This window comes from Ursus americanus, chromosome 2, assembly GCF_024610735.1.
Source record: "Ursus americanus isolate L20-20 chromosome 2, mUrsAme1.1.p, whole genome shotgun sequence".
NCBI classification, from domain to species: domain Eukaryota; kingdom Metazoa; phylum Chordata; class Mammalia; order Carnivora; family Ursidae; genus Ursus; species Ursus americanus.
Genome location: NC_142128.1, coordinates 64,853,160 through 64,879,083, shown reverse-complemented (window position 1 = coordinate 64,879,083; position 25,924 = coordinate 64,853,160). Strand labels below are relative to the sequence as shown.

The 25,924-nt window shown below is 57.6% G+C and overlaps 1 protein-coding gene across 9 annotated transcripts; it reads left to right on the top strand.

Annotated features, from left to right (window-relative positions):
• Positions 1-1,777: 1,777 nt before the first annotated feature.
• Positions 1,778-25,798, top strand: IKBKE (inhibitor of nuclear factor kappa B kinase subunit epsilon). 9 transcript variants are annotated; one of them, XM_045787491.2, is made up of 22 exons: positions 1,778-2,285; positions 2,849-2,938; positions 4,679-4,796; positions 5,521-5,661; positions 6,045-6,174; positions 6,854-7,035; positions 7,546-7,706; positions 8,520-8,630; positions 8,914-9,093; positions 9,667-9,863; positions 10,607-10,671; positions 10,752-10,843; positions 10,953-11,039; positions 14,794-14,869; positions 14,966-15,078; positions 17,104-17,180; positions 19,781-19,820; positions 20,569-20,670; positions 21,921-22,017; positions 22,753-22,841; positions 23,052-23,123; positions 24,343-25,798. In XM_045787491.2, exons 3-22 carry the CDS (start codon positions 4,710-4,712, stop codon positions 24,494-24,496), a joined length of 2,253 nt encoding a protein of 750 aa, XP_045643447.1. In that variant the 5' UTR covers positions 1,778-2,285; positions 2,849-2,938; positions 4,679-4,709; the 3' UTR covers positions 24,497-25,798. The 9 variants fall into 9 exon arrangements, 8 of the variants coding, with proteins under 8 accessions (XP_045643447.1, XP_045643446.1, XP_087712674.1 ...); XR_006777696.2 differs by lacking the exon at positions 24,343-25,798 and adding an exon at positions 22,382-22,541 and having other exon boundaries at positions 1,779-2,285; positions 22,729-22,841; positions 23,052-23,088; XM_045787490.2 differs by having other exon boundaries at positions 1,779-2,285; positions 14,800-14,869; positions 22,729-22,841.
• Positions 25,799-25,924: the final 126 nt, after the last annotated feature.

Here is a 25,924-nt window from a genome sequence, read left to right as displayed (position 1 = left end):
TCTCCCTGAGAACTGCCATCGAAGACCCACTGTTCCCACCTCTGGCCCTTGTCCTCCCTTTGGATTGCCACTTCTATTTCTAGGACTCCTCAGAGCCACTCAGGAAAACGTGCTGTGGCCTCTTACAGACTTCCTCTTCCCCTCAGGAGCCCACCAGGCTCCCGTGCCTTCCCCACAATGAAACAAGGGCCATGCTGCCCAGCTGGGACCAGAGTTTGTCCAACAGAGGATGTGACCTCATGGAGGATGCCCAGCGAAACCTGATCTGTCACCACACCAGGCTTCAGCCCACACACCCCCCTTCTCTAGCCTTACCACAGGTGGTGCCCTCTCCTTACACCTCTGTGCCTCTGCCCCTGTTCCTCTGCCTGGAATGCCTCACCTCCAACCCCCAATTCTCCGCCTCACTCCCCTGCCTCCGAAGTCTGGTTGAGCGCGCTTTCTCCTGGCCAGCCCTTCTGGAGACCACCCCATCTCTGCTGCCCCCCCCCAACTCTGTGCCAGGTTCAGATCACCACCAGCTGAAGTATGTACCCCAGAGCCTTCACCATGCGCGCTGAACCCTGGCTCTGGGGGGACGCCTCGCGTCCTCCGCGCTCAGTGCCTGCTTCCCAGCAGCAGCTAGACACACATTCATGGTGTCTGAGGGTACTTAAGACCCTGGGAAAGACAGACCGGGTTTGCTGGAGAGAGAAAAGTAGGAGTGCTGGTAACGACTGAGCAAGCTCGGCAGGGGAAAATGAGGCTTTTAGGGATAGCCTGGTTCTGTTGCAAACCTCTGGCTTAAAACAACAAAGGTCGATTTCTCATCGAAGGTACATGTCCCTTGGGGGCCAGCAGGGGGCTCTGCTCATGACAGTCACATGGGGACCCACACTCAGCAGTCACCAAGTCTAACAGAATCACAGGGTCAGAGGGCAGGTGTCCTGGGGCGGGGTCTTGCAACAGCAACCAAGGGCTCTGGTTGGCCCCGCCCCAGCAGGGGGTACCAAGGAAGTGCAATTCTCCCACCGCCGGGCGGGTGGAAAGCTGGGAATCCTGGATGGAGAGCCCAGGGTCCGGGAAGGTTCTTTCTGGTCCTGCTGTGGGAGGCAGCAGGGCAGCGCCTGGGGCCCCAGCAGCGAAGCCTCAGACTGCCGGTTATCGGCAGGTAGATCTGCTCCTGCGCTGGTGTCACTGTGCTAGGGGTGGGGCTGCCTGAGGAAATCACCAGGTGTTGCCATGGGAAAGTCCCGCCAACATTTTCTAGAAACAAGGAAATTCCTGGTTTTAACCATTTCTCATCCAACCGCCATCTCGGAGTCGACCAGAAGAATGCAGACCTCTCCAGGCTCCTGGGAAATTTGGTGTGAGCCACTGAGTCCTGACTGGGAAGCTGGCAGACCAGGGTTCCAGCCCCTGCAGTCTCAGAAGATCACAGGCGAATTTCTAAAGGTGTGTGGGCCTCAACGCCTTTGAAGTCTGTAAAGCGCCTTCTTTCCAGTTTTCCGAGCATTTCCATACCTGTCGTTCCAAGTCATCCACACAACCAACGGAGTAAACGTTACTAACCTTGGATGAAAAAACCGGGAAGGGATGCGGGCTGTGCTCAAGGTCACCCTGGAGGGCATAAGCTGGGTTCCAGGGTTGGCTCCTGGGCCTCTGCAGGCTCCCTGGGAAGCTGAGTCAGACCCAACTTCTGGAGCGGCTAGGCCTAGGTCCTGGACCTCCGTGGGCCTCCGGGGTGTGGGAGCTCCGTCTTCCCAGGCGGCTCTCCCCTGGGTTAACTTGCCCAACCTGCTCGGTTGACTGTGGGCCAAGTCCTGGACTTCCCTGCTCCCGTGGACTGCAGATGCCCAAAGGGCACCCAGCCGTTACCACCGCCGCCCAGCCTCGGTCCCGGCCTCTCTGTGGCTCGGATTCGGGTCTGGCGCCTCCACTTGGCAGTTCAGAGCATCCTTTCTCCTTCCTGTCGGGCGGCGGAGGCGGCCGCGCCGCCGCTGTCCCTTTAAGAGAGAGAAAGAGCACAATCAGGAAGTGTGCGAGCGCAGAGTCGGCTCCCGGCAGAGTAGCGCCCGCCCGGGGGGAGCCGCGGAGGAAACCTCCGCTCCAGCCCTCCCCGCTCCAGCCCTCCCCGCTCCAGTGGGGGTACCGGCCCCTCCGGTCGGCCCAGCCTCGGGGTCCGTGCGGCCGCGGCCGCGGCCGCCAGGATGCTGTGCGCCCAGCCCGTGGATGACAGCGAGCCCTGAAAGCTCGGCGGGTGCCACGCGCTCCCACTAGCCTGCCAGTCCCACGGCCGAGATGGGGTGAGTGGTGCCGAGCGGGCAGGCGCGGGGGGGCTGGAACCCGGCGGCCGGCGTGCGCAGTGCCGGGCTGCGGGCGCGGAGCCAGAGCTCTCCCAGCCCCGTGGCGCCTCCTCCTGCCACTTCTGGGGGCCCCGGCAGCGCCCCGCGTGCGGTCTGCGGCGGTCACCCTACGGAGGGCCGCGTGAGGCCGGAGAGAGGCGGGGAGGGCCGTGGCAGGGAAGAGGGCGGCCACCCGCCTACCGCGCTCCCTTTCTGGGCTCTGCTTCCTAGCGCCCGGCGCCGCGTTCACCCTCTACCTCGGTGCTCGTCTCCTGCCCGGCTCCGGGGGGCCTGCCCTCACCCCACCTGGGGTCGTTCTCCCCGGCGCCGTCCCGGGGAGAGGGGAGGCAAGTCTCCCGGAGCCGCTGGGGACATGGAAAGCCCCAGCGCTGTGGGGGAGGGTGACAGACAGGAAAGGGTTAAAGGGCTGGGGCCGGTGGCCTCTGACGGAGGCTGAGAAGCACACCGCACCATCAAACAGCACCGAGGGGTGCCTCTCCTCCGCCCTCCTCTTTCCGGTGTAGCTCGGCTCCTGGACTTGTCACAGACGGAAAGCACAACAGACACTGGCCCAGGACAGTCTCTGCCTGATCTACGGCTGCTCGGAGCGCGGGGTAAGTGCGTTTGGCCTCAGGAGAGCCCCCAGGACCAGGAGGAGGAGGAGTGGCGGCGGTGGGTGGGGCAGCGGGCGCCCTGGCTCCGCCGCCCACCCTCATTGATCCAACCGCCGCGGAAGGAGAGCAGCCTTCCCCGCACCCGGTGCTGAGCTGGGGGCCGCAGAGCTCGCACAGCCGACCAGACGTGCCAGCCAACAGCTCCTGGGCACAGCCCTGGCAGGACCAGGAGCAGAACCCAGGACGGGGCTTCCTTCCAGGGCTCTGCCTTTTGCACAACATTGTGCATTCTTCCCCACCCCGGTCTTCAGCTGTGCCCTGCCCCCAGCACCAGGGCCAGAGTGGAGGACCAGCCCTGGGGAGGATTATGAAGGTGGTCTGCTGTCCGCCGGCTCCCCAGACTGGACCCCCTCCTTGGCCTTGACTTCAGGGTGCTCTGCCAGGCTTCCCATCCCCAGGCCTGCTGGCATCATGATTCAGCCTCTGGGGTGAGGGGGTGGGGGACTTATCTGATCAACTCATTCAAACTGAGCTATTATATTGTCTTCAAGGAGTCTCTCTGTATCTCAGTTGCTTCTGGAAAATGCAAACATGAATACATTTTCTGAAACTAGGACTTGGCCACGGAGTCTTTTCAAGTGGCTGCTGGTTCAAGGAATTGATGTTCTCAAGATTTGCATTTTAAAAAAGATGGCAGAGAGAAGGCTTAAAGAAAGCCAAGGAACTGTGGGATTCCAGCTGCGGTGACCCTAGGGTTGAGAACCTAGCAGATACTAGAAGGTGAAGAAGCCCTGTCCAGAGCGTATTCAAGAGGTGGTGGCCCTTCTTAAGCTCCTTCTCCCACTCATCCCATTAAGACCAGCCCTGACCCTATTTTTCAGAGAGGATTTGAGTTTACTCTCTGGGGCTACACTCTCTGGAGCCAGTTGCTTTAGAGGACCTGGCCTTTGGAGAGAACAGGATGGGGGCAAAGATGGGGCATGGAGTTGTAGAGGGTTTCAGATTCTCCCCAGGGCTCCTGAGCCCTTGGATTTGATGGTGTCCTGCCCCCCTCCACAGGCACGTGCACGCACACACACACACACACACACACACACACATTCTGTCTCTCTCTCTCTCTCTCTCTCTCTCTCTCTCTCGCTCTCACATGCACACCCCTGCTGCAGCGAGTGCGGTCCTCTCCAGAGCAGCGCTGACCTGGCCACACTGGCCGCCTGTGCAGCTGTTCGCTCACAGCAGCAGGAAGTGGTGGGCCCAGGCGAGTGGGTGGGGAAGGGCTCCAGGCTCATGTTGCAATCCTGGAGATTTGTGGTGGTGTGGTTGACGCTGCCTGACCTGGGGCCCTTCCTTCAAGCACTATTTCTGCTTCCTGGGACAATCCCAGGCCTGGATGCCAAAAACCCAGAATCCTCAGTGCGTGGGAGAGGTAACAGAGAAAGAGGTCTGTCTCTGCTGAATGGCCTCTGGGGAGCGGGTTGGAGAAGACCGGGAGTGAGGACAGGTGGAGTGCCCTGTGGCGGGACAGGCGCGGGCTGTGGACTGACGGCCCCAGTGGCTGCACTTCTTTTTGGAGAAGTTTCTTAACCTTTCTGAGCTTCACACTTCCTCCATCCCCTTGCCTCTGGAATGGCCACCCCGGAACCCTTTGTGGGATGGTCTTGGGCACTGCTCCGTGTCAGGCCACCCGTGTCCAGCCCAGGGAGGGAATGGAACCCTAGACCCAGTATGTTCTTTCCGTAGCCCTAAGGCGGCCGGCAGCCAGGGGCAGGCGATGCAGAGCACCGCCAACTACCTGTGGCACACGGACGACCTGCTGGGCCAGGGCGCCACTGCCAGCGTGTACAAGGCCCGGAACAAGGTAGGACACAGCCCTGGCCAGGCCCCCTCGGGCTGGGCAAGGTCTGGGCCCTGTCAGCCCTTGGTGGGCAGCAAGGGTGGTGTGTGGCGAGGCAGAGGCCTAGCACACTCCGGAGCCGGGGGACGCTATGGCTTTGGGAAGAAGGGTGGGGAGCTGTGGAGGGCTCCTTGGGATGGCGCTTCTGTCAGGAACAGTTTGGGACTGGAGAGAGAGAGAGAGAGGAAGAGGAAGACCCAAAGCCGTCATCCCGGGCAGGCGGCAGCAAATGTAGGAATAGCGGAGTCGGGGAGTGGGGCTTGTTTGGATTTCCCTGCCTTCGTCGCAGCTCTGTACCGACCGGGAGCTCTGTACGGACTATGTGAGACGTATTGCACAGTCTTGTCTCAAGAGCTGGGGCCGGAGCAGGTGCTCGTCCCAGCTCTGCTGCAGGCACCAGGGAGTGGGCTGCCTGTGTGGTCGTCGATAGAAATGGTAATAGCAGCAACAAACCATCCCCTGCACCTGTGCCATCAGGGGCAGCGAGCCCTCATCCCCTCCCAGTGCTGGACCGGGCCGTCTTCTCTCTGAGTAGGGGACGGAGCTGAGGGTGGGAGCCCTCTGCCCCAACCGGGCCGTCTTCACTCATGTCTGGTGGTGGGCGGGTGGCAGAAGCTACACAGAGGCCCCAGGGGAGTATGTGTGCTCTCCAAGGCAGGAGTGGGACTTACGTTACCCCCCATGGCAGAAATCCGGGGAGCTGGTTGCCGTGAAGGTCTTCAACACGGCCAGCTACCTGCGCCCGCACGAGGTGCAGGTGAGGGAGTTCGAGGTCCTGCGAAAGCTGAACCACCAGAACATCGTCAAGCTCTTCGCGGTGGAGGAGACAGTGGGTCCGGGGCTTGGGCAGAGGGAGGTGGTCTTGTCCTTGACACTTATGGGCTGGGAAGAGTCGGGTCACATAATAATGGCGACGCGGTCACGTGCTTGGAGGAACGAATGCTGGGGTGAGAGTAGTAGACGGGGAAGCAAAGATGGGAAGTAGGGTCTGATCAAAGAGGGCTTCCTGGAAAAGGTGACCTTGGGCTCAGGTGTAGGGGGGTCACTGTGAGGCCAAGGAGGGAAGGCCAGAAGCTGGGACCTAGAGAATGGGGGCTTTTGGCTCTAGGCTGAGTCACACCTCTTGAGAAAGCTGGTGCCCCCCCACAGTGATGGAGGGGGCGGAGATTTGCCTTCCACCCCAAGCGTCCCTCTCTCTGTCCCCCCCCACAGGGGGGCAGCCGGCAGAAGGTGCTGGTGATGGAGTACTGCTCTAGCGGGAGCCTGCTGAGCGTGCTCGAGAGCCCCGAGAATGCCTTTGGGCTGCCCGAGGAGGAGTTTCTGGTGGTGCTGCGCTGTGTGGGTGAGCCCCTCCCCGACCCCCACCAGGAAGCCTCTGTCCCTGTCGGACCCGCCGTGGTCCCTGCCCTCAGTGGAAGGCAAAGTCCCAGAGGGTCTGACGTTTCTGAGATGGTTTCCCAAACACAGAAGATGTTCTGTGCCTCAGAGGCTCTCCATTCACAGACCTAAGACAGACACTCATGAATGGATGGAATCCGAGTGTCCGATTCCTGCTGATCAGCTGTTTAAAACTCCAGCTTAAAAAAAAATTTGTTAAAGCAGAGAATTCCTATTTGGAACACTGACAAAGTTCTGGGGGTGGGTGGTGGTGATGGTTACACCACACTGGTCACGTGCTTAATGCCACTGCACTGCACGCTTCAAATAGTAAATTTTGTGTGAGGTCTATTTTATTACAGTTTTTTTTAAATAAATCAAACAGGAGGGGGTGTCCCATCCTTGGGGAGGCAGAGCCACCATCCCTCTTGATTTCTTGGAGAATCCTGGTGGAATATCAGCACCCACATCTTTGGAACCCCCTTCCTTTGTCCTGTGCCCATCTCTGTCCTCGTGCTTTTCCTGCGGCCCCGTCAGCCCCTGCGAGCTCTCTGTCTGGACCCAAGGACAGCCTTCTGCCCCAAATGGGCCTCAGGCGCTGAGCTGTTCCTGGCCAGAGAGCTAGCAGCGCTCCCTCTCCCCAGTGGCTGGCATGAACCACCTGCGGGAGAATGGCATCGTCCACCGCGACATCAAGCCTGGGAATATCATGCGTCTCATGGGGGAGGAGGGGCAGAGCATCTACAAGCTCACGGACTTCGGGGCCGCCCGGGAGCTAGACGATGACGAGAAGTTTGTCTCTGTCTATGGCACTGAGGAGTACCTGGTGAGTGGGATGTTGGGGACCCACCCCCACGCGGAGGGCCCGCCCTTACAGCTAGTTGCCTGTCAACTTGTGACTCTCTCGGAGCCCCCTTGAGGGGCTCTGTTCATTCCCCCCACCTGGGGCAAGGTATACATCACCTCTGCGCCCCAACCAGAAGAATCTATTCTGTTCCCTAAGATGGCAAAGGTGATGCTGCAGCCTGCCTGGGTCTCCCTGCTGGACGATCCCTGCCCAGGCCCCCTGCCCAGGTCTCCCTTGTGCAGTTCTTTCCTTGATATGATCCTCGCCAAGGAGGGGGCACCACTGGTCACCACTTTCCCCAGGGCGGAGGGTGGGCAGATAGAAATGCGCTGGGTGGGCTAACTCCACCAGTTCTTGAGAGGACGAAGGAGATGGTTCTGATAGTTCTGTTTTCACTGGAAGGTGGTGGAAGGAGGTCTGATGGATGGGGGCTCAGGCCCTTGCCCACCCTCCCCCTCCATGGCTGCTCATTGGTTCTCTCTCCGGCAGCACCCCGACATGTATGAGAGGGCTGTGCTTCGCAAGCCCCAGCAGAAGACATTCGGGGTGACTGTGGATCTCTGGAGCATTGGGGTCACCCTGTACCACGCCGCCACTGGCAGCCTGCCCTTCATCCCTTTTGGTGGGCCACGACGCAACAAGGAGATGATGTACGGTGGGCCACGGCAGGGAAGGAGAAGGGTCGGACCCCGGGCCTTCCCCCACCAGTCCCTGCTGTGTCTCCTCTTTCTCCGCACTCTGTGGTCCTCCTGGGTCCTCCCTCCCCCCCAGGTGCCTTTCCAATCCTTGGTCCTCAGCCAGTCAAACAAGAAGCTGGGCCTGCCCTGACTGATGGGAACGAGTCCCTTATCTTAGCTCCGTGCTCCTCTCTAGTGCTCCCTTGGCTCCCTCTTCACGTGTGTGTCTCACCCGCCTCAGCTGAGGCTCCAAAAGAGACATGCCCAAGATCGCGGAGCCTGCCAGGGGCAAAGCGGGGTGGCAAGGACCCAGTCTCCTGATCCCGGGAGCAAGGCCTTCCCAGGTGTCCTGCAGTCAGAGCCAGAAGTAGCTGGAGACAGTGGCTGCTCTCGCTGAGGGCACCGCCCAGAGCAGAAGAGGTTTGAAGGGGATTCGTGGAAAGGTCGAAACACCCACCCTCGGCTCAGGGGTCCAGCTGTGTGGAACCCTGATTAGGTTAGGGAAAGGGGAAGGAGACCGACAAGGCAGGGGCTGTCAGGGAAGGCTGGACTTGGGAAGGAGGGGAGGGTTGGTGAGGTGGAGCACAGCCAGGGCAAAGGGGCAGAGGCAGGTCTGAAGGGGAGGTGCGGGCAGTGGAAAGGAGTGGAGAGCTTGACATCTCCAGGCTAATTCGGAGCAGCCGGCTGATTTGGACCAGTGCTCCGAGAACCCTCCATGCTGAGTTTGCCATCCCTGGATGTGCGATGGGCTAGGGGTCCCGCCGACCCGGTCCTCCCTCACCCCAGGTACCGGATCACCACGGAGAAGCCGGCCGGCGCCATCGCAGGCACTCAGAGGCAGGAGAACGGGCCCCTGGAGTGGAGCTACAGCCTCCCCATCACCTGCCGCCTGTCCACGTGAGTAGACAGACCTGAGTCCGGGCTGGCTTCCCTGCCCCCCGCCGAGAGGCAGGCCCTACCGCACAGGGCCCCTTGCGCCCAGTCGGCTCAGGTATATCACGTTCCCCGTCAGGCCGCAGTTTTCCCATCTGGATGCTGGACCGGGTCTGTCCAGCTCCCCCTCCCCATCCCGCCATGCCCCACCGCCCGGGTCCTAGCTCTCACAGAACGCCCTGTGACCTACTCAAAGAGGACGAGTCCGGGGCCTGGTGGCCGACCGTCTTCATGTGCTGCGGTCCAGGGGGCTGCAGACCCAGCTGGTGCCCATCCTGGCCAACATCCTGGAGGTGGAGCAGGCCAAGTGCTGGGGCTTCGACCAGTTCTTTGCAGAGACCAGTGACATCCTGCAGCGAGTCGTTGTGCACGTGTTCTCCCTGTCCCAGGCCGTCCTGCACCACGTCTACATCCACGCCCACAACACGTGAGTGCGGGCGAGCGAGCGGCAGAGGCCTGAGAACCTTCTCTACCCTAGGCAGTGGTCCGTGGGCTGTTTAGAGAGGAGAGCATCCAGGTCCAACGTGAGTTTGGAAAATACTAGTTCCACAAAGTTCAGCAGTTCTTCTTGCTGCTAGACTCCCAACATTCAGCAGCCTTCCCCATGCTCACGTGCATTAGGAATCTGAGGGGTGCGTGTGTGCATGTGGGGGGGGGGCGCAGCGTGTTTCCCAAATGTATTGCTCGGAGAACCCTTTATTGCTAAAATTCAAGGTGAATTTTAGTGGGAGTGTTGCCGGAAGGGGTACAAAGGCCGCGGCCGGGTGTTGAGGCTCCTGCGTTCCGACTCTGTCCTCATCCACTCCAGTCAGACACGAGCTCTAACCTTTGTCTCTCCACCCTTGATAAGAGAGGCAATCACCTGGTCCCTCCCTTTGAAAAGCTGAGCCTTCTCCGTGGACGAAGACTGAGCTGGGGTTTGGGTCACCTGGACGCCATATCCTGCCGACACTTCCTGTCCTCTCCCTTTCCCCCCAACCGGAACCCCTTGTGTGTCTAGGATAGCCATCTTTCTGGAGGCTGTGTATGAGCAGACCCAGGTGGCCCCCCAGCACCAGGAGTACCTCTTCGAGGGTCACCTCTGCGTCCTTGAGCCCAGCCTGTCAGCACAACACATCGCCCACACGACCTCAAGCAGCCCCCTGACGCTGTTCAGCACAGCCAGTGAGACCCCCAAGGGGTTGGCCTTCAGGGACCGTGAGTAGCGCCCCACAGGCTGGATCATTTCTCCCTCTCACATTCCGTAAGGGGCAGGGGTTTATGATCCAGGATATCGATTAGTGTCTTTTGTGGGTGTTTCTTGGGGCCCACAGTGTGCAGAAAGCAGGTCTGGCCTCTAAGTCTCCCATGCCTCTGAAATGCCGTGTGATTCAGGCTCATGGCTCGACCTGTGAAGGACGCTTCAGTGCAAACAGGGAGACCAGGATTTAATATGATTTCCACAAGCTCCGCAATGGGTGGGAAAGCCGCGAGTCGTTTGGGTTGGAGGAAGCAGGAGCCCAAGGTGCTGGAGAGAAGGGAAGGTGGTCAGGGGTCCAGAGTTTTATCTTCCAAGTCCTAGAAAAGGTATCATCCCTTCTCCTTCGAATGATGCCAATTTCATCCTCCTTCTCAGGGGCTCCGATGCTGGGAAGGGGGATTAACCTTGAAACTCCTGGGTATGAGGGTCGTTTTAGCCCATTTTCTGGCTGTTTCTGGGACTTTGGGCATGAGGCTGTGTGTAGTTCTCCAAAGAGGACACGAGGGGGCAGTGAGGGGCTGCAGTTGTAAAGAAGCACTTAGCATGCATTTATGTAGGCTTGGGGGGTCTCTGCGCAGGGTAAGGAGCTGGCAGTGGAAGACGGGGTGGGGATGGGTGTGAGTGAGGAGGAAGCAAAGATGAACTTAGGGTTCGTCTGGGACACACGGGCAGCCCCCTCAGACAGGGTCTTTGTCTGCAGCGGCTCAGGACATCCCCAAGTTCTTCCCCAAAGTGGACCTGCAGTCAGATTACACCACTTCCAAGGTGAGAGGCGGTGCAGGTGGCAGGGGGGGCCCCGGGGGCAGGGGGCTGGACCCCTAACCCTGCCACCCACTGTGTTGCAGAGTGTGTTGGGCGCCGGCTACCAGGCCCTGTGGCTGGCGCAGACCCTGCTGGCCGGGCAGGAGCTCATGCTTCGGGGGCTGCACTGGTTTGTGTGAGTAACCCCGAGGGCTGGGTGGGCAGGGGCTAGAGGCTCCCACACAGCCCTGTGGCCGTGCCCTCGGGCCCCTGCAGGCGGAGCTCTGACTCAGCACCCTTCACAGGGAGGTGCTCCAGGCCATGGGCAGGCGGACACTGGAGGTCGTGCGGGTGGCCCTCCTTTTCCTCAGCAGCAGCCTAGGCACTGAGAGGTGGGTGTCCTGCCTGGGGCAGGGGGGCTGCGGCAGGTGTGAGGCTGGCTCTGACCCCTCGCCCTTCTCTGTCTGCCTGTTCCTCACCCCCGATTGTTTCCAGCAATGCCCCTCGCCTCCCCCTACCCAGAGCTCCCACCCTCCCTGTGGTGCAAGAATACAGAGAGCACCCCTACCTGTCCCTCATCCCCCACCCTGCCGGGTGACTGGACCTACCCCCCACCCCCACCCAGTCACTGCAGGGGGAATGGGGCCACGGGGGTGCTGCCTCAGCAGGTACGAAACCCCAGAGCAGCACTGGAGGGAAAACCCTCATAGCCTCACCCTGCCCCCTGGACCTGACAGGATGGGGGTCCCAGCGGTTTCACCCTCCACACTCTTCCTTCCGTCTCTGGGTCTTACACTGTCCTCTCCTTCCTCACGTTTCCTGGTCCTGCCTCGGGGCTCCATGCCCGCTACTCATCTGACTTGGGCTAATTAGGGGTGATGGGCTGGACAGAGGGAGAGACTGGGGAGGAGGGAACCAAGCTGGAGAGTCTGGGGATGAGAAGCAGGAAGACTCCATTGGCCAGAGAGCACTTCCGAGCAGTGGGCAGAGCTCCCCCCAGATCTTGGAAGGCACTGGGCTGTGGTGCAGGTGAGAGGAGGGGGCTCTGCAGCCCAGGGAAGCTGATGGTGGCTGGAACCTTCCCCACTGGGAGGAGATATGGGATGACAGAGGAGCAGTGACTGTGCTGAGCACAGCTGATGTCCCTACCCCTCACATCCCTGGCCCTCATCCCTAGGCAGTTCCCGGGAGTCTCCCCGCAGGGGGTTGACTCACTGCTGCCTTGCTTGGACGCAGCAAATCTGAGGAGGGGGCAGAGGAGTGGCAGCGGTGTGGGAGGGGTGGAGGAGTCTCCAGATGACAGGGACAGGGTCCCTGGCCTGGCTGAGCCCCCTTCAAATGGTGACAGAGATGAGGGGCTGCAGGGGTGCAGCACGGCACAGAGCTCTGTCCAGGGCACAGAAAGGGGGTCCAGGGGTAGATTTGGCATCATGCCTGCAGAGGGCCCACGTTCCCTGGAGGAAACAGCCCTTCCAAGGCATGTAAAGATGATAGGACGGTTGGGAAGAGGAAGACTAGAGATGAGAAAAGGCAATCGTGGAGGTCTTTCTGGAAGAGGTGAGGCTTTTAAGGCCAGAGGGAAATAGAATACCTCGAGTTGGGAGGTCCTGAACAGAGACAGAAAAGAAGCCATGACTGGGGAGATTGTGGGAGGGGTGCTGGTGAGATTTGTTGAAGCCACAGTTAAAATGAAAAATATCCTAGAGTGAAGGTAGAGTCCTGGGTCTGCTGGCTACTGTTTTTCCCTTTCTGGATCCCAGGCCCCCCCCAGAGGCGTGGTATGTCTAGAGAGCTCAGGCTCAGAGGAGTGCCTGCTTTGAAGCATATTTCAGCCTCCCTCCTGCCAAGGAGGAGTACAGAGAGCAGAAGGAGCACGGAGCAGAGAGTCAGAGGCCCAGTCAAAGCTCTTCACTTGGGACCTCAGGCCACTGTTCTCTCTCCCAGCCGGAGCCACTATTTCCTTGTTTTCAAAAGGAGAAAACTGGATGACCTCTGAGGCCTCCTGCCTCTGATGCTTTGCAATTCCATTCTTTTTTGAACACCCTCAGACCCGTTGATCCTGGAATCTGAGATAATTTAATGAGCACCAGGCATAAAGTGGCTGCCATTGCCCAGCCTGGTGACTCATATCTCCCATAGTGCACTCCTGCCTCAGGCTCCCCAAGCCAGGCTCCCTTGGCAGAGTGTCCTTACTTCTCTGCTGAAGCTCCCTGGTCCTCCTCACACCTGCTGCCATGTGGTGGCGCTGTTCAGGCAGCCAGGACTGGCTCGGGGAGCCCCCCCTCCCCCCTCCCGTGCTTCCCCCAGCACCAGAACGTGTGTATCTGTGCTCTCTAGCCGAGCGTCTTAGCTCTGAGGTCCTATTCGAGGCCCACAAATACAGAGACTTATCTCTCCGTTACATACACAAAGATCTGAGTCTTGCAGAGCCGAAGTGACCGAACTCAGATCCCGCAAGATGGGTGAGGGGGCAGCTAGGACTAGCGCTCAGACCCGTCTCCCCTGCCTCTCTGTCCGGCTGGTCTAGGTCAGCCTCAGCTGCTTCTGCCAGCAGGCATTGCACGCACTGAAATCCATTTATATGTTCACGGATTCATTCAACAACCACATATGGAGGAACTACTGTGTGCCGAGCACTTTGCGAGGTACTGAGGATATAAGGGTGAATTCCTGCCTCCGTAGAGCTTCCACTGCGTTCCTAATTCTCCCTCTTCCCCCCTTCCTCCCCTCGCCCTGCGCCAACACCATACCCAAGCCAAAGGCCACAGGATTCTTTCCCCGATTATTATTGGAATAGAAATAGTATATGCTAATTGTGGAAAGTTGGGAAATACAGATAAGCAAAAACAAAATAAAAATACCATGTCCTGGGGCGCCTGGGTGGCTCAGTCTTTAGGCGGCCGCCTTCGGCTCAGGGCGTGGTCCCAGGGTCCCTGCTCCACGGGGAGCCTGCTTCTCCCTCTCCCACTCCCCCTGCTTGTGCTCTCTCTCATCGTCTCTCTCTCTGTCAAATAAATAAATAAAATATATTTTAGACAATACCATGTCCTTTCCACCCAGAGCTAGATTGTGACATGGTAGCAGTAGGTGTCCTTCCGGGTTGTCTTCCGCTGGGTGTTTACGTGTATATATATGAACCAGCGTGAGATTCCATAGCACTTGCACTCTTGTAACCTGCTGTTCTCAGCTGATGAGCTCTCCAGCCCCATGTCCGGACGTTCTCAACTCCTCTAAAATCAGCCGTACTCCAAGTTCTCTAACTAGCCCCCGACTTTTCTTTTCTAGCTGGTTTTATCCCAACCAGGTTCCAATCCAAGACCACACTTTGTGTCTGGTTGTTATGTTCTTTAAGTCTGTTTTAATCTCGACAGCCTGCCTCTCCCCTCCTCGCTCCTGACCCCAGCATTTTTGGGGGAAAATACCCATTGTCCCACTTTCTGGACTCCAGGGATTCCTCTGTACCCCGTGGGGTTTTTTCTTTCTTTCCCAACATTTCTTATAAACTGAGAGTTCTGAAGCCTGGATGGAGTCAAGTGGAACATTTTTTTGGCTAAATACATCATAGATGACACCGAGTACATTTCATTTCCTCCCACCACTGGGTGCGGACAGCCTGATTCCTCTACCGTGTGGTCACATTTTCCCTGTCCATGCCTGAATCATTAATCACGGATTTTAGTGCCATGCCCAAGTGAATAACTTCACTGGGGGCAACACGATGCTAATAGTCCAAGTCCCAGAACATTATTGGCTAATATTCTGTAATATAGAGCTTATCCTTTATTAGGAAGCTATTGGTTATCATGACATACAGTCTACTGGAAAGGAATTTTATTCTTTTCCTTTAGTTATAAATATTCCTAGTAAGGAGTTCATTAACAGTTGCCTTGCTGCATGGACTCATGAATTTTCATAGCTTCGTGTTGTTTCCATCTGCCTCCATCTTTATTCTTTGCTGTGCTCAGCAACGGTATGACTTCGGTGAGTAGGGACCTCTTGAGGTTGGTTCCTCTGATCCAACCACAAAACTCCCCAGATATCCCAGAAGCCAGCAAGGCTGTCCCAAAGATGTCATACTCCTCACGTGGTCGTGGGGCTCTGCCTCCCAATCCCCCAGCCGTGTTCTTTCTCTGTCCTTCCCTGGAGGTTCAGCAGTGTGTCTGGGACGCCTGAGATAGAGGAGGTGAAGAGAGTGACCGAGCTGAAGTCCAGGCTGCGGGCTGTGAGTGAGGCGGCGGGGCAGTGGGGGGCGGGGAGCTGCGGTCAGAACCCCGAGCTGAGGACCCTTCCGGGGTCTGCCTTTTTTTCTGTCCTCCAGCTGGCAGAGGCCCTCTCCAGATGCTCCCACAGGATCACAGAGACCCAGTCACGCCTGAGCAACCTGAGCTCTGAGCTGCTGAAGAACCGGGATCAGGTACATGCGGACAGAAGGTCTGTGGGATTTTCCTCTTCGGTGGGGTGGGGGCAGGGGCAGGGGCGCACAGCTCGGACGGTCCAGTAGCCCTTTTAGGAATCAATCCGCTTTCTCCCTTATCTTGGTGAGGGTGCTGGGGCGCGGGGTAGTGGTGTGGGATCCAAGAATGTGCGAGACCACCCCTGTGAGAGTGGCCAGAGGAGGAAAGCATCTGGGGTCCTGCCCGCTTCTGGGAGTTCAGAGAGAGAATTAGAAATCCTAGCAGGTGCAATGGTTCTAAATGAAAGAATAGTTTTGTTCCCTTCCTTTTCTGAACCCTTGCTCTGCTCGTTCCCTGGATTGGCCCTCTTACTTCTATCATCTCATTTAATCCCCAGAAGGCCACTACTGCTAATATGCCCCTTTCGTAGATGAGGAAACTCACTCGGGGAGGCTAATGTGGCCTGAGTTGCAGCCGGTCCATGACAAATGACGGTGGTAGGGCTTCGTGTCAGGTTTGCCCACCTCCAAAGCCTATGTTCTGGGCCTAGACCAGAGATTTACACCCTCGAAAGCCTCATTCAACAGACATAAAAATGCCCACCTGCCCGCCCCCCAACAGCCTGATGTGTGGGACTCCGCCCTGACCAGCGTGGCCCATTCTCCTCAGTACCTACCCCAGTCAGTGCTACAGGGACCCGGGCCCTCAGGTCCCAGGTCAAAGAGCTCTGAAAACCACAGGGTTTTGTTTGTTTGTTTTGGCTGCAAAACCCGACCTACGACCTCCGTCTTCTGACGCGAGTCTTCTTTTAGTCTCTTTACCCCACTTTGAGTGGGTATTCTTCCAGTTCTCTAAAGGTCGAGTGTGTTGGACGAGGGATACTGCCCCGGACCCCACTCAGGCTATCCCACAACATAGCCTGTATCTGCTGAATCGCCTTTCTAAAATCAAAAGACAGTTCTGAATTTGGAATGTAACTGGCCTGAGTCTTTTGGATAAAGACTGGATCTGAGGTCTCATTCACCCCAAATTCTCCAAAGGATGGGTGCCTGGGACCCACAGCACCTTGGGACCCAACTTGGCCCCAGCCCAGAGTCCAGCTCCAGAAGTAGCTGAGACGGGGTCACTGGGAGGAGGGAGGGAGGAGGAGCTAAACAGCCCTGAGGGTGGAGAAGAGCACCACCCCACCAACACACACACACACACACTCAACATCTCAAATGTTTGTATCCAGCCCGAAAAGAGGAAGGAAGAACTCTACTGACCTTAAACCCCAGGAGGTGAAGGTCCTTGAGAGGTCATCTCCCACATCCGTCTGCCTCCAGGCGGGACTGAGGACCATGGATTCATCCATGTTTTGTTTTATTTTTTTAAGATTTTATTTATTTATTTGAGACAGAGAGAGAACGAGCACAAGCAGGGGAAGCAGGTAGGGGGAGAAGCAGGCTCGGTCAAGCCCAATGAGGGGCTAGATCCCAGGACCCCAGGATCAGGACCTGAGCCAAAGGCAGACGCTTAACTAACTGAGCCACCAGGCGCCACTCATCCATGTTTTAAACAGGGGTTGTTGATTCATTATGTAAGCACCTTCGGTGCGCCAGGCATTGGCTAGACTGAGAGGGCCCTACTTCTACTGCCCCAGGCCACCCGGAGAGAGGGTTCTGCTCCACTCCCATCCCCAGCGGGCCCTGCCAGGCTTGCAGGGCCCAGACTCGTGCCTGGGTTCTGTTCTCAAGCCTTCTAGTGTAGCAAAGGCCATTCTCCTGTGGCCTAACCTGCTTAGCTTTTCGTCTGTCTTAATCTCTGACTAAACACCTGGAGTGTGTGTGTGGGTTGGGGGGGTGGAGACAGAGAGAAAGAATAAACATGGGAATCTGGGAATCAGAGGTGGCTGGCTGGCCCCATGGCACCTCAGACAAGCTGTGGCAATGAGGCTCCTTCTGCAGGCAGACAGCTCCTCTGCCCTACCCCCACCCCCAGCAGCCATGTTATCCCGTTCCCTCCCCCTTTACTCTGTGCTGTTTGATTCTCCCCTTGCCTGGTCCCTGTCTTCTGCCCACAGCATCCAGAAGATTCAGTGTTGTTTGGACAAGATGAACCTCATCTACAAACAATTCAAGAAATCCAGAATGAGGCCAGGTGAGCCGTGGGGAGAGCAAACTACCCCCCCGCCCCCAGAATGAGGCCAGGTGAGCCGTGGGGAGAGCAAACTACCCCCCCACCCCCGTGCTCTCCCTCCCCTCCCTTCCTCCTTCCTTCCCTCTGCTTATCCGGCTGTTGCAAGCCATCTGTGTGGCTGCTGCAGGCCTACTGTGTGCCGCCAGTGTACTGCTGGTGTAGGGCAGTGTCCCTGCCTCTAAGCTGCCTGGAGACAGTGAGGGACTGGGGGCCTGTGCCTGTTGCCCTGTGAGAGGTGTGGACAGCATGCCGGGGGTGCTCAGATGGCCAGAGCCTGGCTGTTCTAGGAGAGGTGGCCCTTGGAAGAGAGCCCTCACCTCTGCAGAGCACTTTCCAGTTTGAGGAACATTTCCCTATCTGCTGTGTCTTTGGCTCATTGAAACAGCCAGGTTTTCCTGATAAGGGAGGGTCTGAAGAAATATCCTGTAGTCACCGGGCCAGCTACTTGGCTGCACTCTCTGCTTGTCCTCACAGAGGACCTCCGGGCAGGGGCAGCTCATTTACAGGCTCAGGGACGGGCAACTGCTTGCCCACAGTGACCGCCATCATGGGCACGGTAGGCTGGAACCCAGGGGCAGGCTGGGCCGGGGGGTCCTGGGAGACCCCAGTTGACTCTTGGGGTTGAGGGGCTCACATGCCAGGAACCAGCCCTCTCCCTCACCAGCCATGCCCTGGGCTTCTGCTGACGTGTGGACTGCAGGCCTTGGGCTTGAGGGCCAAGTTCTCCAGCTCTAGGATTATCTAATGAGCACTGTCCCATAGAAATGGGATGCCGGCAACGTACCCAACTCTGAGTTCTCCAGTAGCCAAAATTTAAAAAGTAGAAACCAACAGGTGAGATTAATTTTCATAAGACGCTTGATTTAACCCAATACATCCAAGTTGTCATTTCCACATGTAATCAATGTAAACAAAATTATTAAAGAGATGATAGTTTACATTCTTTTATTTTTTTTGTGCTAAGTCCTCACGGTCCTGTGTGTATTTGACACTCACAGCACATCTGTCTTCGGAAGCTAATTTTTTAGCTGACAGAACTGTCGTCTTACCAAAGCAATAAAGCTGCATTCATTGGGGAAACAATATTTTACACTGCTCTAGTTTTAAATTTTTAGTTAATTGAATTCATGAAATTAAAATAAAAATTCAGCTCCTTAGGCGCACTAGGCACAGGCCAGGCGCTCAGCAGCCACGTGTGGCCGGTGGCAGGTGGCCGCTGGCTCGGACCTACAGATGTAGACCATCGTCTCTGCGGGGGAGTCTCAGGCCTGCCTCTGGGGTCTGGCCGTGGAGGGGGTGGGGAGAGCAGCGCAGGAGCCGGAGAAACTGAGACTCTCCCATTCCTGACGCCCCTGGCCCTTTTAGCTGTGATTTCAGCGAATCTCAGAGGCTTCTCTGCCTGCATCACCGGGATTGGTCATCCTGGCCTCACTCGCCTTCTGGGCACCGCCCACGCACCGGACACCGTCCTCCGGGCTGAGCACGATCTTCACCTATTTAACGCCTGTAAAGACTCCAGGCACCGTTACCCCCCTGTTTATAGATAAGGAAACTGAGACCCTGGGAAGTTAAGTAACCCAAGCAGGCCTGGTCCGGAGGCTTTTAACCAATCCGCTTTACGGCCTCCAAGACTTTTGCTCCTTTTGGTCTGCAAGAGTCCTTCATGCAAATTAAACATAAAAGGCCGAAAAACCCTTGACAGCTAACCCCTGGAATGTTGAAAGACGCCACTCCGAAACATGCTTGCTGTTTTTCTCTCGCCCCTCACACCAGTCCTGGGTGTCACATAGGGTGGATGGGCCAGCGGACTTTGTGCGGCGAGTCACGTGTCTGCAGCCTCCTGCGACTGGGAGGCCCGGCTGGGACTCGCAGCGGGGACTTCACGAGCGCTCAGCTGGCCGAGAGCAGGGCCCAGGCCGAAATGCCCAGGGAGGGGCTTCTGGGGTCAGGGAACTGGGTGGGAGGCAGCAAGGGAAGCCTCCATTCCCTCGGAGCCCAGCAGGGGGCAGCATCTCCCCAGTGCGGTGAGCGTCCGCACCAGCGGGCCAAGGCAGAGAACCAGCGCTTCTGGAGAAAGTGGCTGGTCCGTGAAGGGGAGATGGAGGGTGAACGAGAGATACAGGGTGGTGGCCTGATTTATCCAGCTCATGGCTGCAGAGCCCCCAGCTAGCTCTGCCGGCAGCTTGCATGGTCCGGAATGGGGCCCGCAGGCGGCCGGCTTCAGTCCCTCTGGGAGGGATGTTGGATAAGGAGCTGGGGCTGACCGCACATCCTCCAAGGCCCACTCATCCACCACTTCCCACCTGAGATGGTCCCCAAGTACTCATCTCTCCAGCCCTGGCCCCAGGAGCCCTGCAGCAATTTTTCTGCAGCTTCTGTGGCCCCTACTTGGCAAAGTGCTTCCCGTTTGACTCCCCTGTCCTTCCTGGCTCCATGGGGCTGCGAGCTCCCCCAGGCCAGGCTGAGCTGTCTTCAGCTTTGTAGCTGTCCCCGAGTACTTGTGGCATTCTGTTTTGCTGACTGATTGGACAGGTGACATCATTCCTCCCTGTTTCCTTTAGGGCTTGGCTACAACGAGGAGCAGATTCACAAGCTGGATAAGTGAGTAGCCTGTCCCCTGGCAGGTGGGTGAGCGGGAGGCCGGGGGTCCCCAGGAGGGGCCTGACAAGACACGATGAAGGTCTTGCTCCCAGGCTGTAGCTGAGCAGAAGCAAAGCGGGTGACTGTGTCTGGGGCAGGTTATCTGGAGCCAGGGGAGGGAGACTGGGTAGCTGACTCAGACGGAGCTTTCTCCAAAGCGGACTTGATGTCGTTGGATTTATTTCCAGCACGAACAAGATCGTGTGTAGTATTTCTTTCCCTAACTGTCCTCCCTGATTTACCGCTCACTGCTTCCTGCTTCCTGTTCTGACCTTCCCTGTGCTCCTCTCTGCTCCTATGTTCTGTAGACACTCATCTTCCTGGAGGCCCTCCCTGATTTAAATGGTTATTTGGAGACTCACTTCCCCACCAGTTCCATGCCCGCCCCTGACCCTTACACACTCTCTCCCTCTCTCAAGCTCCGGAAGCATCTCGCCTTCCCTGTGAGGACTGAGCTTGAGTGTGTCTGTTCCCTGAGATGCCCTGGTCCTTCTCCCACATCTCTCTGTCCCTGTGTTCTGTGTGCTTGCCGCTCTGATCTTCCAGTTCACGCATGTGAATCTCAGTTCCTCCTTCTTTGGAGACGTAGCCCTGCTGGGGATGCCAGCCCTCGGAGGAGGTCTCCTTGGTGGAGACCCAGGGATGCCAGGCATGGGCGCAGGTGAGTCTGGCTGCTTATCTCTGTGCCTCGGTGTCCCTGTCTTTTCAGGGTGAATTTTAGTCGTCTAGCCAAGAGGCTTCTGAAGGTATTCCAGGAGAAGTGTGTGCAGAAGTACCAGACATCCCTGGTCACGCACGGCATGTGGATGAGGTAGCAGTCTGGCCCTCCCCTCTGGGCTCACGGACCCCGGGGCCCTTCCTGGCTTGGCCCCTTCAGGCTTCAGAGAACCCTGGGATTTGCAGAGCCCTGATTGAGGGGAGGTGGTCGTAAAGGAACAAAGGCAAAAAAAAAAAATGTGGTTTTGTACATCTGGGTGATTACATTAGCTTATTTAGTCCCACAATATGCACCCCATGCATCTATCACCCCCTTTCACAGATGAGGAAACTGAGGCTCAGAGCACAGGTCTTATTTTCAGTACTACACAGCTAGTAAGTAGCAGACCCACGACTAGTATTGGGTATGACTGCCTTGAAAACCTGGGTTCTTTCCATGTTCCAGGGTGGGTGTGCTGGGAAACCCCTTCTCTGGGGAGAACACAAGATCCCTTTGGGATGAGGCCAGGCAGGCTTATAGACTTCCGATGGTCAGGGATACAGGGGCAGGCACAGGCCCCTTAAATAGAACCCTCTCATGCTGTCCGCTAGAGGAGTTTTGGGTTTTTCCTTCTCACATGAGCCCCTCCCTCCTTCCTCTGCCTGTGGGAATACTGGCCCCTCCTGAGAAGAGAGGGCAGGTTCCCAGGCCCATATGAGACCCAGGCACTCGCCCACCCTCCTATTAGAATACAGCTTCTCCACCCCTAGCCCACCCCAAATTCTGATTTAATTGGTCTGAAGTCAGGCTTGCTTATCAGCATTTTGAAAGCACCTCCGGGCAATTCTAATGTGTAGGTAGGGGTGAGAATCTGCCACCCGCTTGTCTGTCCTCGGATTGGTTTCCTTTTTGTGCAATGGGGCGAATGTTCCTGCTTCCTCCCTCCACTTAGAGAAAAAGAGAATTCCTCGAAGAGTCCTAACTTGGATTTGCTCTGGCAATGGGGCAGCTCCCATACAAAGTGCCCTGGGCTGCGCTGTCCTCGGCCTCTCTGGAGCCTAGCCTGGCCCTGAGCTCGTCCTCACTGGCACGGGTGCCGGGCCCCAGCCACATGTGGTTTTGCTCCCCCTGGGGTTCTGATGGGACCCTTGGCAGCATCAGTCACAAGTGTCATTGGCATTCCCCCAGTGGACAGAGGAGAGTTGAGGGCAAACCCGGGGGACAGAGGCAGTGAGGGAACACATGCCTGGGACCGCTCAGCTCCCACTCTCCCCCATGTCTGTGAGGTGATCCGAAGGACAGCTGAATGGGCGCCCGGAAAGAGCAAGCAAACCCAGCCCGGATTTTTTATCTGCTCTCTCCAGGGAGGTGCACGAGACCAGGAACCGTCTGCGCATGGTCGGCTGTTCCGTGGCTGCCCACAACACGGAAGCCCAGGGAGTCCAGGAGAGCCTCAGCAAGGTGCGAGCCAGTCAGGGGCCCGGGCGCCGCTGCAGGAGCCGGCTCAGTCAGGCACCCTGGGGACCTGGGGCCATTCCCCTGACTCTGGGCAGGGCTGCCCTTGGCTGCGTCCAAGCACCCTGTGGCTAGGAGGTCTCTGGCACACAAACGTGCCCACACACAAATGTGCACTTCCTGGTGATGTCAGACTGAAGGTCACTGCAAGGACAGAGCTTCCAGAATGCTAGGACATCTTCATGCCTCGTGTAGCCAGAGAGGTTCCAGGCTATTCCTGAGAGGCAATGGGAACCCTCCTTGGTCTTTTGGTCTGCTCTCTGGAAAGAGACCAACACACAGACAGCTCTGAGAATGTTCTGGTCCCCAGCCTGCAGCGCCCACAGCAGCCCCGTTCCTTCAGAGGCCAGCTGGGCAGCCCTGCTCCTTCCTGGTAGCTCCCGGCTCGTGCTGGGCCATCGAGGTGTGGCTTAGATCCAGAGGAGAACTTGGCCATCTGGACCATGAAATCCAAGCACCGACAAGTGAGGGTGGGTGTATCGGCTGCGCTTCCAGCATGGGGAGGAGGGACCTGCAGGAAAGGCTTGGGCATTCTGGGTGCCCCTGGGATGCAGATTAGGGGCCATCTTGTTATCCTTACTCACACCTCCCTTGCAAAAAAAAAAAAAAGCACACCCGTGGCCCATCCCGCCTGACTAAAGTGTGGCTTCCCTTCAGATCCTTGACCGGTTATCTCACCAGCTCCTTCAGGACAGAGCAAAGGAGGCTCAGGTCTCACCACCCCCGGCAGCCCCCTATCCCAGCCCTGCACTGACGGACCTGGTTTTCCAGTAAGTGCTAGAAAGAGGGGCGCGCATGTGTGTGTGTAAGGCAGTGGTGGGAGAGGGGGTACGGCGCAGAGGTTAGAGCCTGAGGGGTTCTGCCTCAGGCCCCAGAGGCAGGAATAAAGAGAGTCTGGGTGGTGGGCTTCCTGGGGAAGGGGGCTGGCAGGACAACTCCGGGCTCAGCGCAGACACCTCTCTTGCCTCTGCCTCGGACAGCATGAGGGAACTCTGCGATGAGATGAAGCTGCTGGCCTTTGACCTTCAGGACAACAACCGCATCATTGAAGGGTAAGGCGCTCCCACTGTGCATGGGGAGGGCTGATGACAGGTGTCCATGTTCCCGTCCCGTCGGAGCTTTGGCCTTGTCCGCAGGCGAGTCGCCATCCTTGTGAGGGTTAGGCTTTCACTACAGTCTTGAGGACGCAAGCCTCAGTGTGGTCGGAGAGGGGGACTTGCAGGCACACGGCACTGCAGCCGCGTCCTGCTCCCTGTGAAAGTGCCCGCTGCCCCGTGCCTCCCCTGGACCGACTCCTGCCGCCTTCACCGCCATCCGCAGAGTGCTGCTCTGGGTCTCCGTGTCATGTGCCAGCAAACTGCGGCACAGTGCTTGGGCTAACTGGCCTTGTTGGGCTCCGGCCTCACGCACAGGCCCCCAGGGCCGCTGGGCTGCAGCCTCATGGACTCTGGATTGTGCCCCTGTTGGACCCCCCCTCCTCAGGGGAAGGAGGGGTGCTGGAGAGGACGCAGGGAGTGCGCCTCAGGGCTCAGACTTTTGGATTTTTTGCAGCAGTAAAATTCCAAAAGAAAGCTGGGGAAAAAGAGAGCGACTTCTCATATAACCAAGTAAGCAATTTAAAGGTGGAAAAATCCTGCCATCTAATAGTCATGCTTATATAAAGCACATTTTTTTAAAAGATTTTATTTATTTATTTGACAGAGAGAGACAGCCAGCGAGAGAGGGAACACAAGCAGGGGGAGTGGGAGGGGAAGAAGCAGGCTTCCTAGCAGAGGAGCCTGATGCGGAGCTCGATCCCAGAACGCTGGGATCATGCCCTGAGCCGAAGGCAGACGCTTAACAACTACGCCACCCAGGCGCCCTTATAAAGCACATTTTTAACACCAAAGAGAAGGAGGGACATAATCTCAGCATCGGGGGTGGGCCTTGCCCTGAAGGTCCATGGCCTGTTTACGCACATACACACTTGGTCGTGCATGCACACGTGTGCCCACCTCCACAGCCTCCCCACCGTCCTTTGTCACCTCCCCACGGGAGGACCAGTGGCACGGTGGAAATGATCTGCAGAGACTCCGGGGGTTTGGCTCCAGACTATGTGACCCCGGGAGGTTTTGCTCAGCTCTGGGCCTCAGTTCCCTCCCCTGTGAAGTAGGACTAATGATCCCAAGCTCCTGGTGGTAACTAGGGGTGAACTAGGATGAGATCTGCCACGTGCTGGGGATGGGAGGGGCAACAGAGGGAGGGGCTCACTAAATGCTAAATGTTCCTCAGAGGCCAGGCCAGTCTGGGACCCTGGAATTGGGGCCACGAGCTGGGGAGCCAGGAGCAGAGCCTGTGGTTGTCCCCAGAGTTGCAGAGTACCCTCCGGCTGAGGACACATCCCCACCGCATCCCATTCCAGCAAGGGGAGAATCCAGCCGCTTAAAGACCCGCAAGGAGAAGATTCTTTCCAAAACAACCCTCATGGACAGGAAGTTCTAATTTTAGTGCCAACATAAATTTTTCTTGCCGTGATATGGAGTCTATTTACAGATAGCTCAAAACTTTATTTTAGTGAATTTTTACTTCCTTATTCAGAGCTGTAGTCGAAGAGCGTGCAGAATGGTCTGAATTCCTCTCCCCTCCTCCTGGCCTTCTGGCTGCACTGGATTCACCAGGGGGGCTTTTAAGAGTGTAGCTCTCTCAGGTCTTGCCTCCAGAGACTCTGGGTGCCGACGGGGGTGGGGGATTTTGTAAACCGCCCCCCACCCCAACCCCAGGTGATTCTACTGTGTAGTCAGGGATGAGAACCAGAGAGTTCTTGTCGGGGGTCAAAGACTCGACAGGGGGTAGCTGAAGGCTTGACTGGCTTTGGTTCCTGGGTATGGCCCGCAGGCTTCTCCACTCCGGTGGGAGAAGCTCACCTCCCCCTCTCCTTACAGGTTAAATAGGCTCCCATCGGCTCCCGACTCCTGATCTCTGAGCTCCGTGGGGTGCCCGGCATCCTGAAGCATTAGAACCATTCCAACACTGCTTGCCTGCCTGCAGTGTGGGACCTAACACAGGATGATGTCTGGTCCCCCTCATCAGCCTACCTCCCTCCTGGCCAACAGCTGGGAGACATCACCAGCATTACCCTCCGTTGCCTCTCTACCGGAAGCAGCATGGCAGGACCTGGGGCACCAGGCCATCTCTGTCAGGACCCACTGCCTGGGCTGACCTTGGCATCTCATGCAGGCTCAGGTCCATCTCCTCTGTCACCCCGGCCTGTAGAGCCGAAGCTGCCAGGCCGTAGGGAGAAGAGGCTCCAGTCGGCCGGCCCACCTACCTCCTCTGGGTTACAGGGCTTCACTTCTCAGGGAACAGAAGAGGAGGCCTCTGGGGGTTTCCCTAGGATGCTGGGTCAAACGACCTCATTTCAGTCTTCCTTCCTCTTAAGGGGTTCCACGTTGAACATAGAGTCCTCCCCTGTCCTGTGATTTCTGAGGGTCCCCGCTGTCGGCCCCGGGCATCACAGAGCCTGATTTTCCCTCTACTCTTGGTCTGGCAGAGCCTGGCAGAGTTGAGAGAATGGGTGGTCCGGGTCCGGTGCTAGGGCCTCAGGCACCCCCACCTTCGTCTCTCTCCCTGAGGCGCTGCCAGGGCCGGGGAGGTGCAGTCAGCTGCGGTCAACAGTGAGCACAGGCCTGTAAGTGCAGATAAGAGGCCGCACCTCCGAGAAGTGGAATAAACGTGGCCTTCTTTGCTATGTCTGAGTGGCTCTCGCTGGGCAGTGTCTGTGAGGCAGGGGAAGGCTCTTGGCAGAGTGCTCTTGGCCTCCCAGCAGGCGCTGGGTGGAGATCTGTGAGGACAGGGTTGGGAAATGGAGGTGGGA

What these genes read in the sequence shown, in the direction of transcription:
- IKBKE (XM_045787489.2), top strand. Translation starts at nt 4,710, where the DNA reads ATGCAGAGCACCGCCAACTACCTGTGGCACACGGACGACCTGCTGGGC. An exon ending in CAGATTACACCACTTCCAAG is followed by an intron (nt 10,672 to 10,751) that starts GTGAGAGGCGGT and finishes ACTGTGTTGCAG; the next exon opens with AGTGTGTTGGGCGCCGGCTA. An exon ending in TGAAGTCCAGGCTGCGGGCT is followed by an intron (nt 14,870 to 14,965) that starts GTGAGTGAGGCG and finishes TCTGTCCTCCAG; the next exon opens with CTGGCAGAGGCCCTCTCCAG.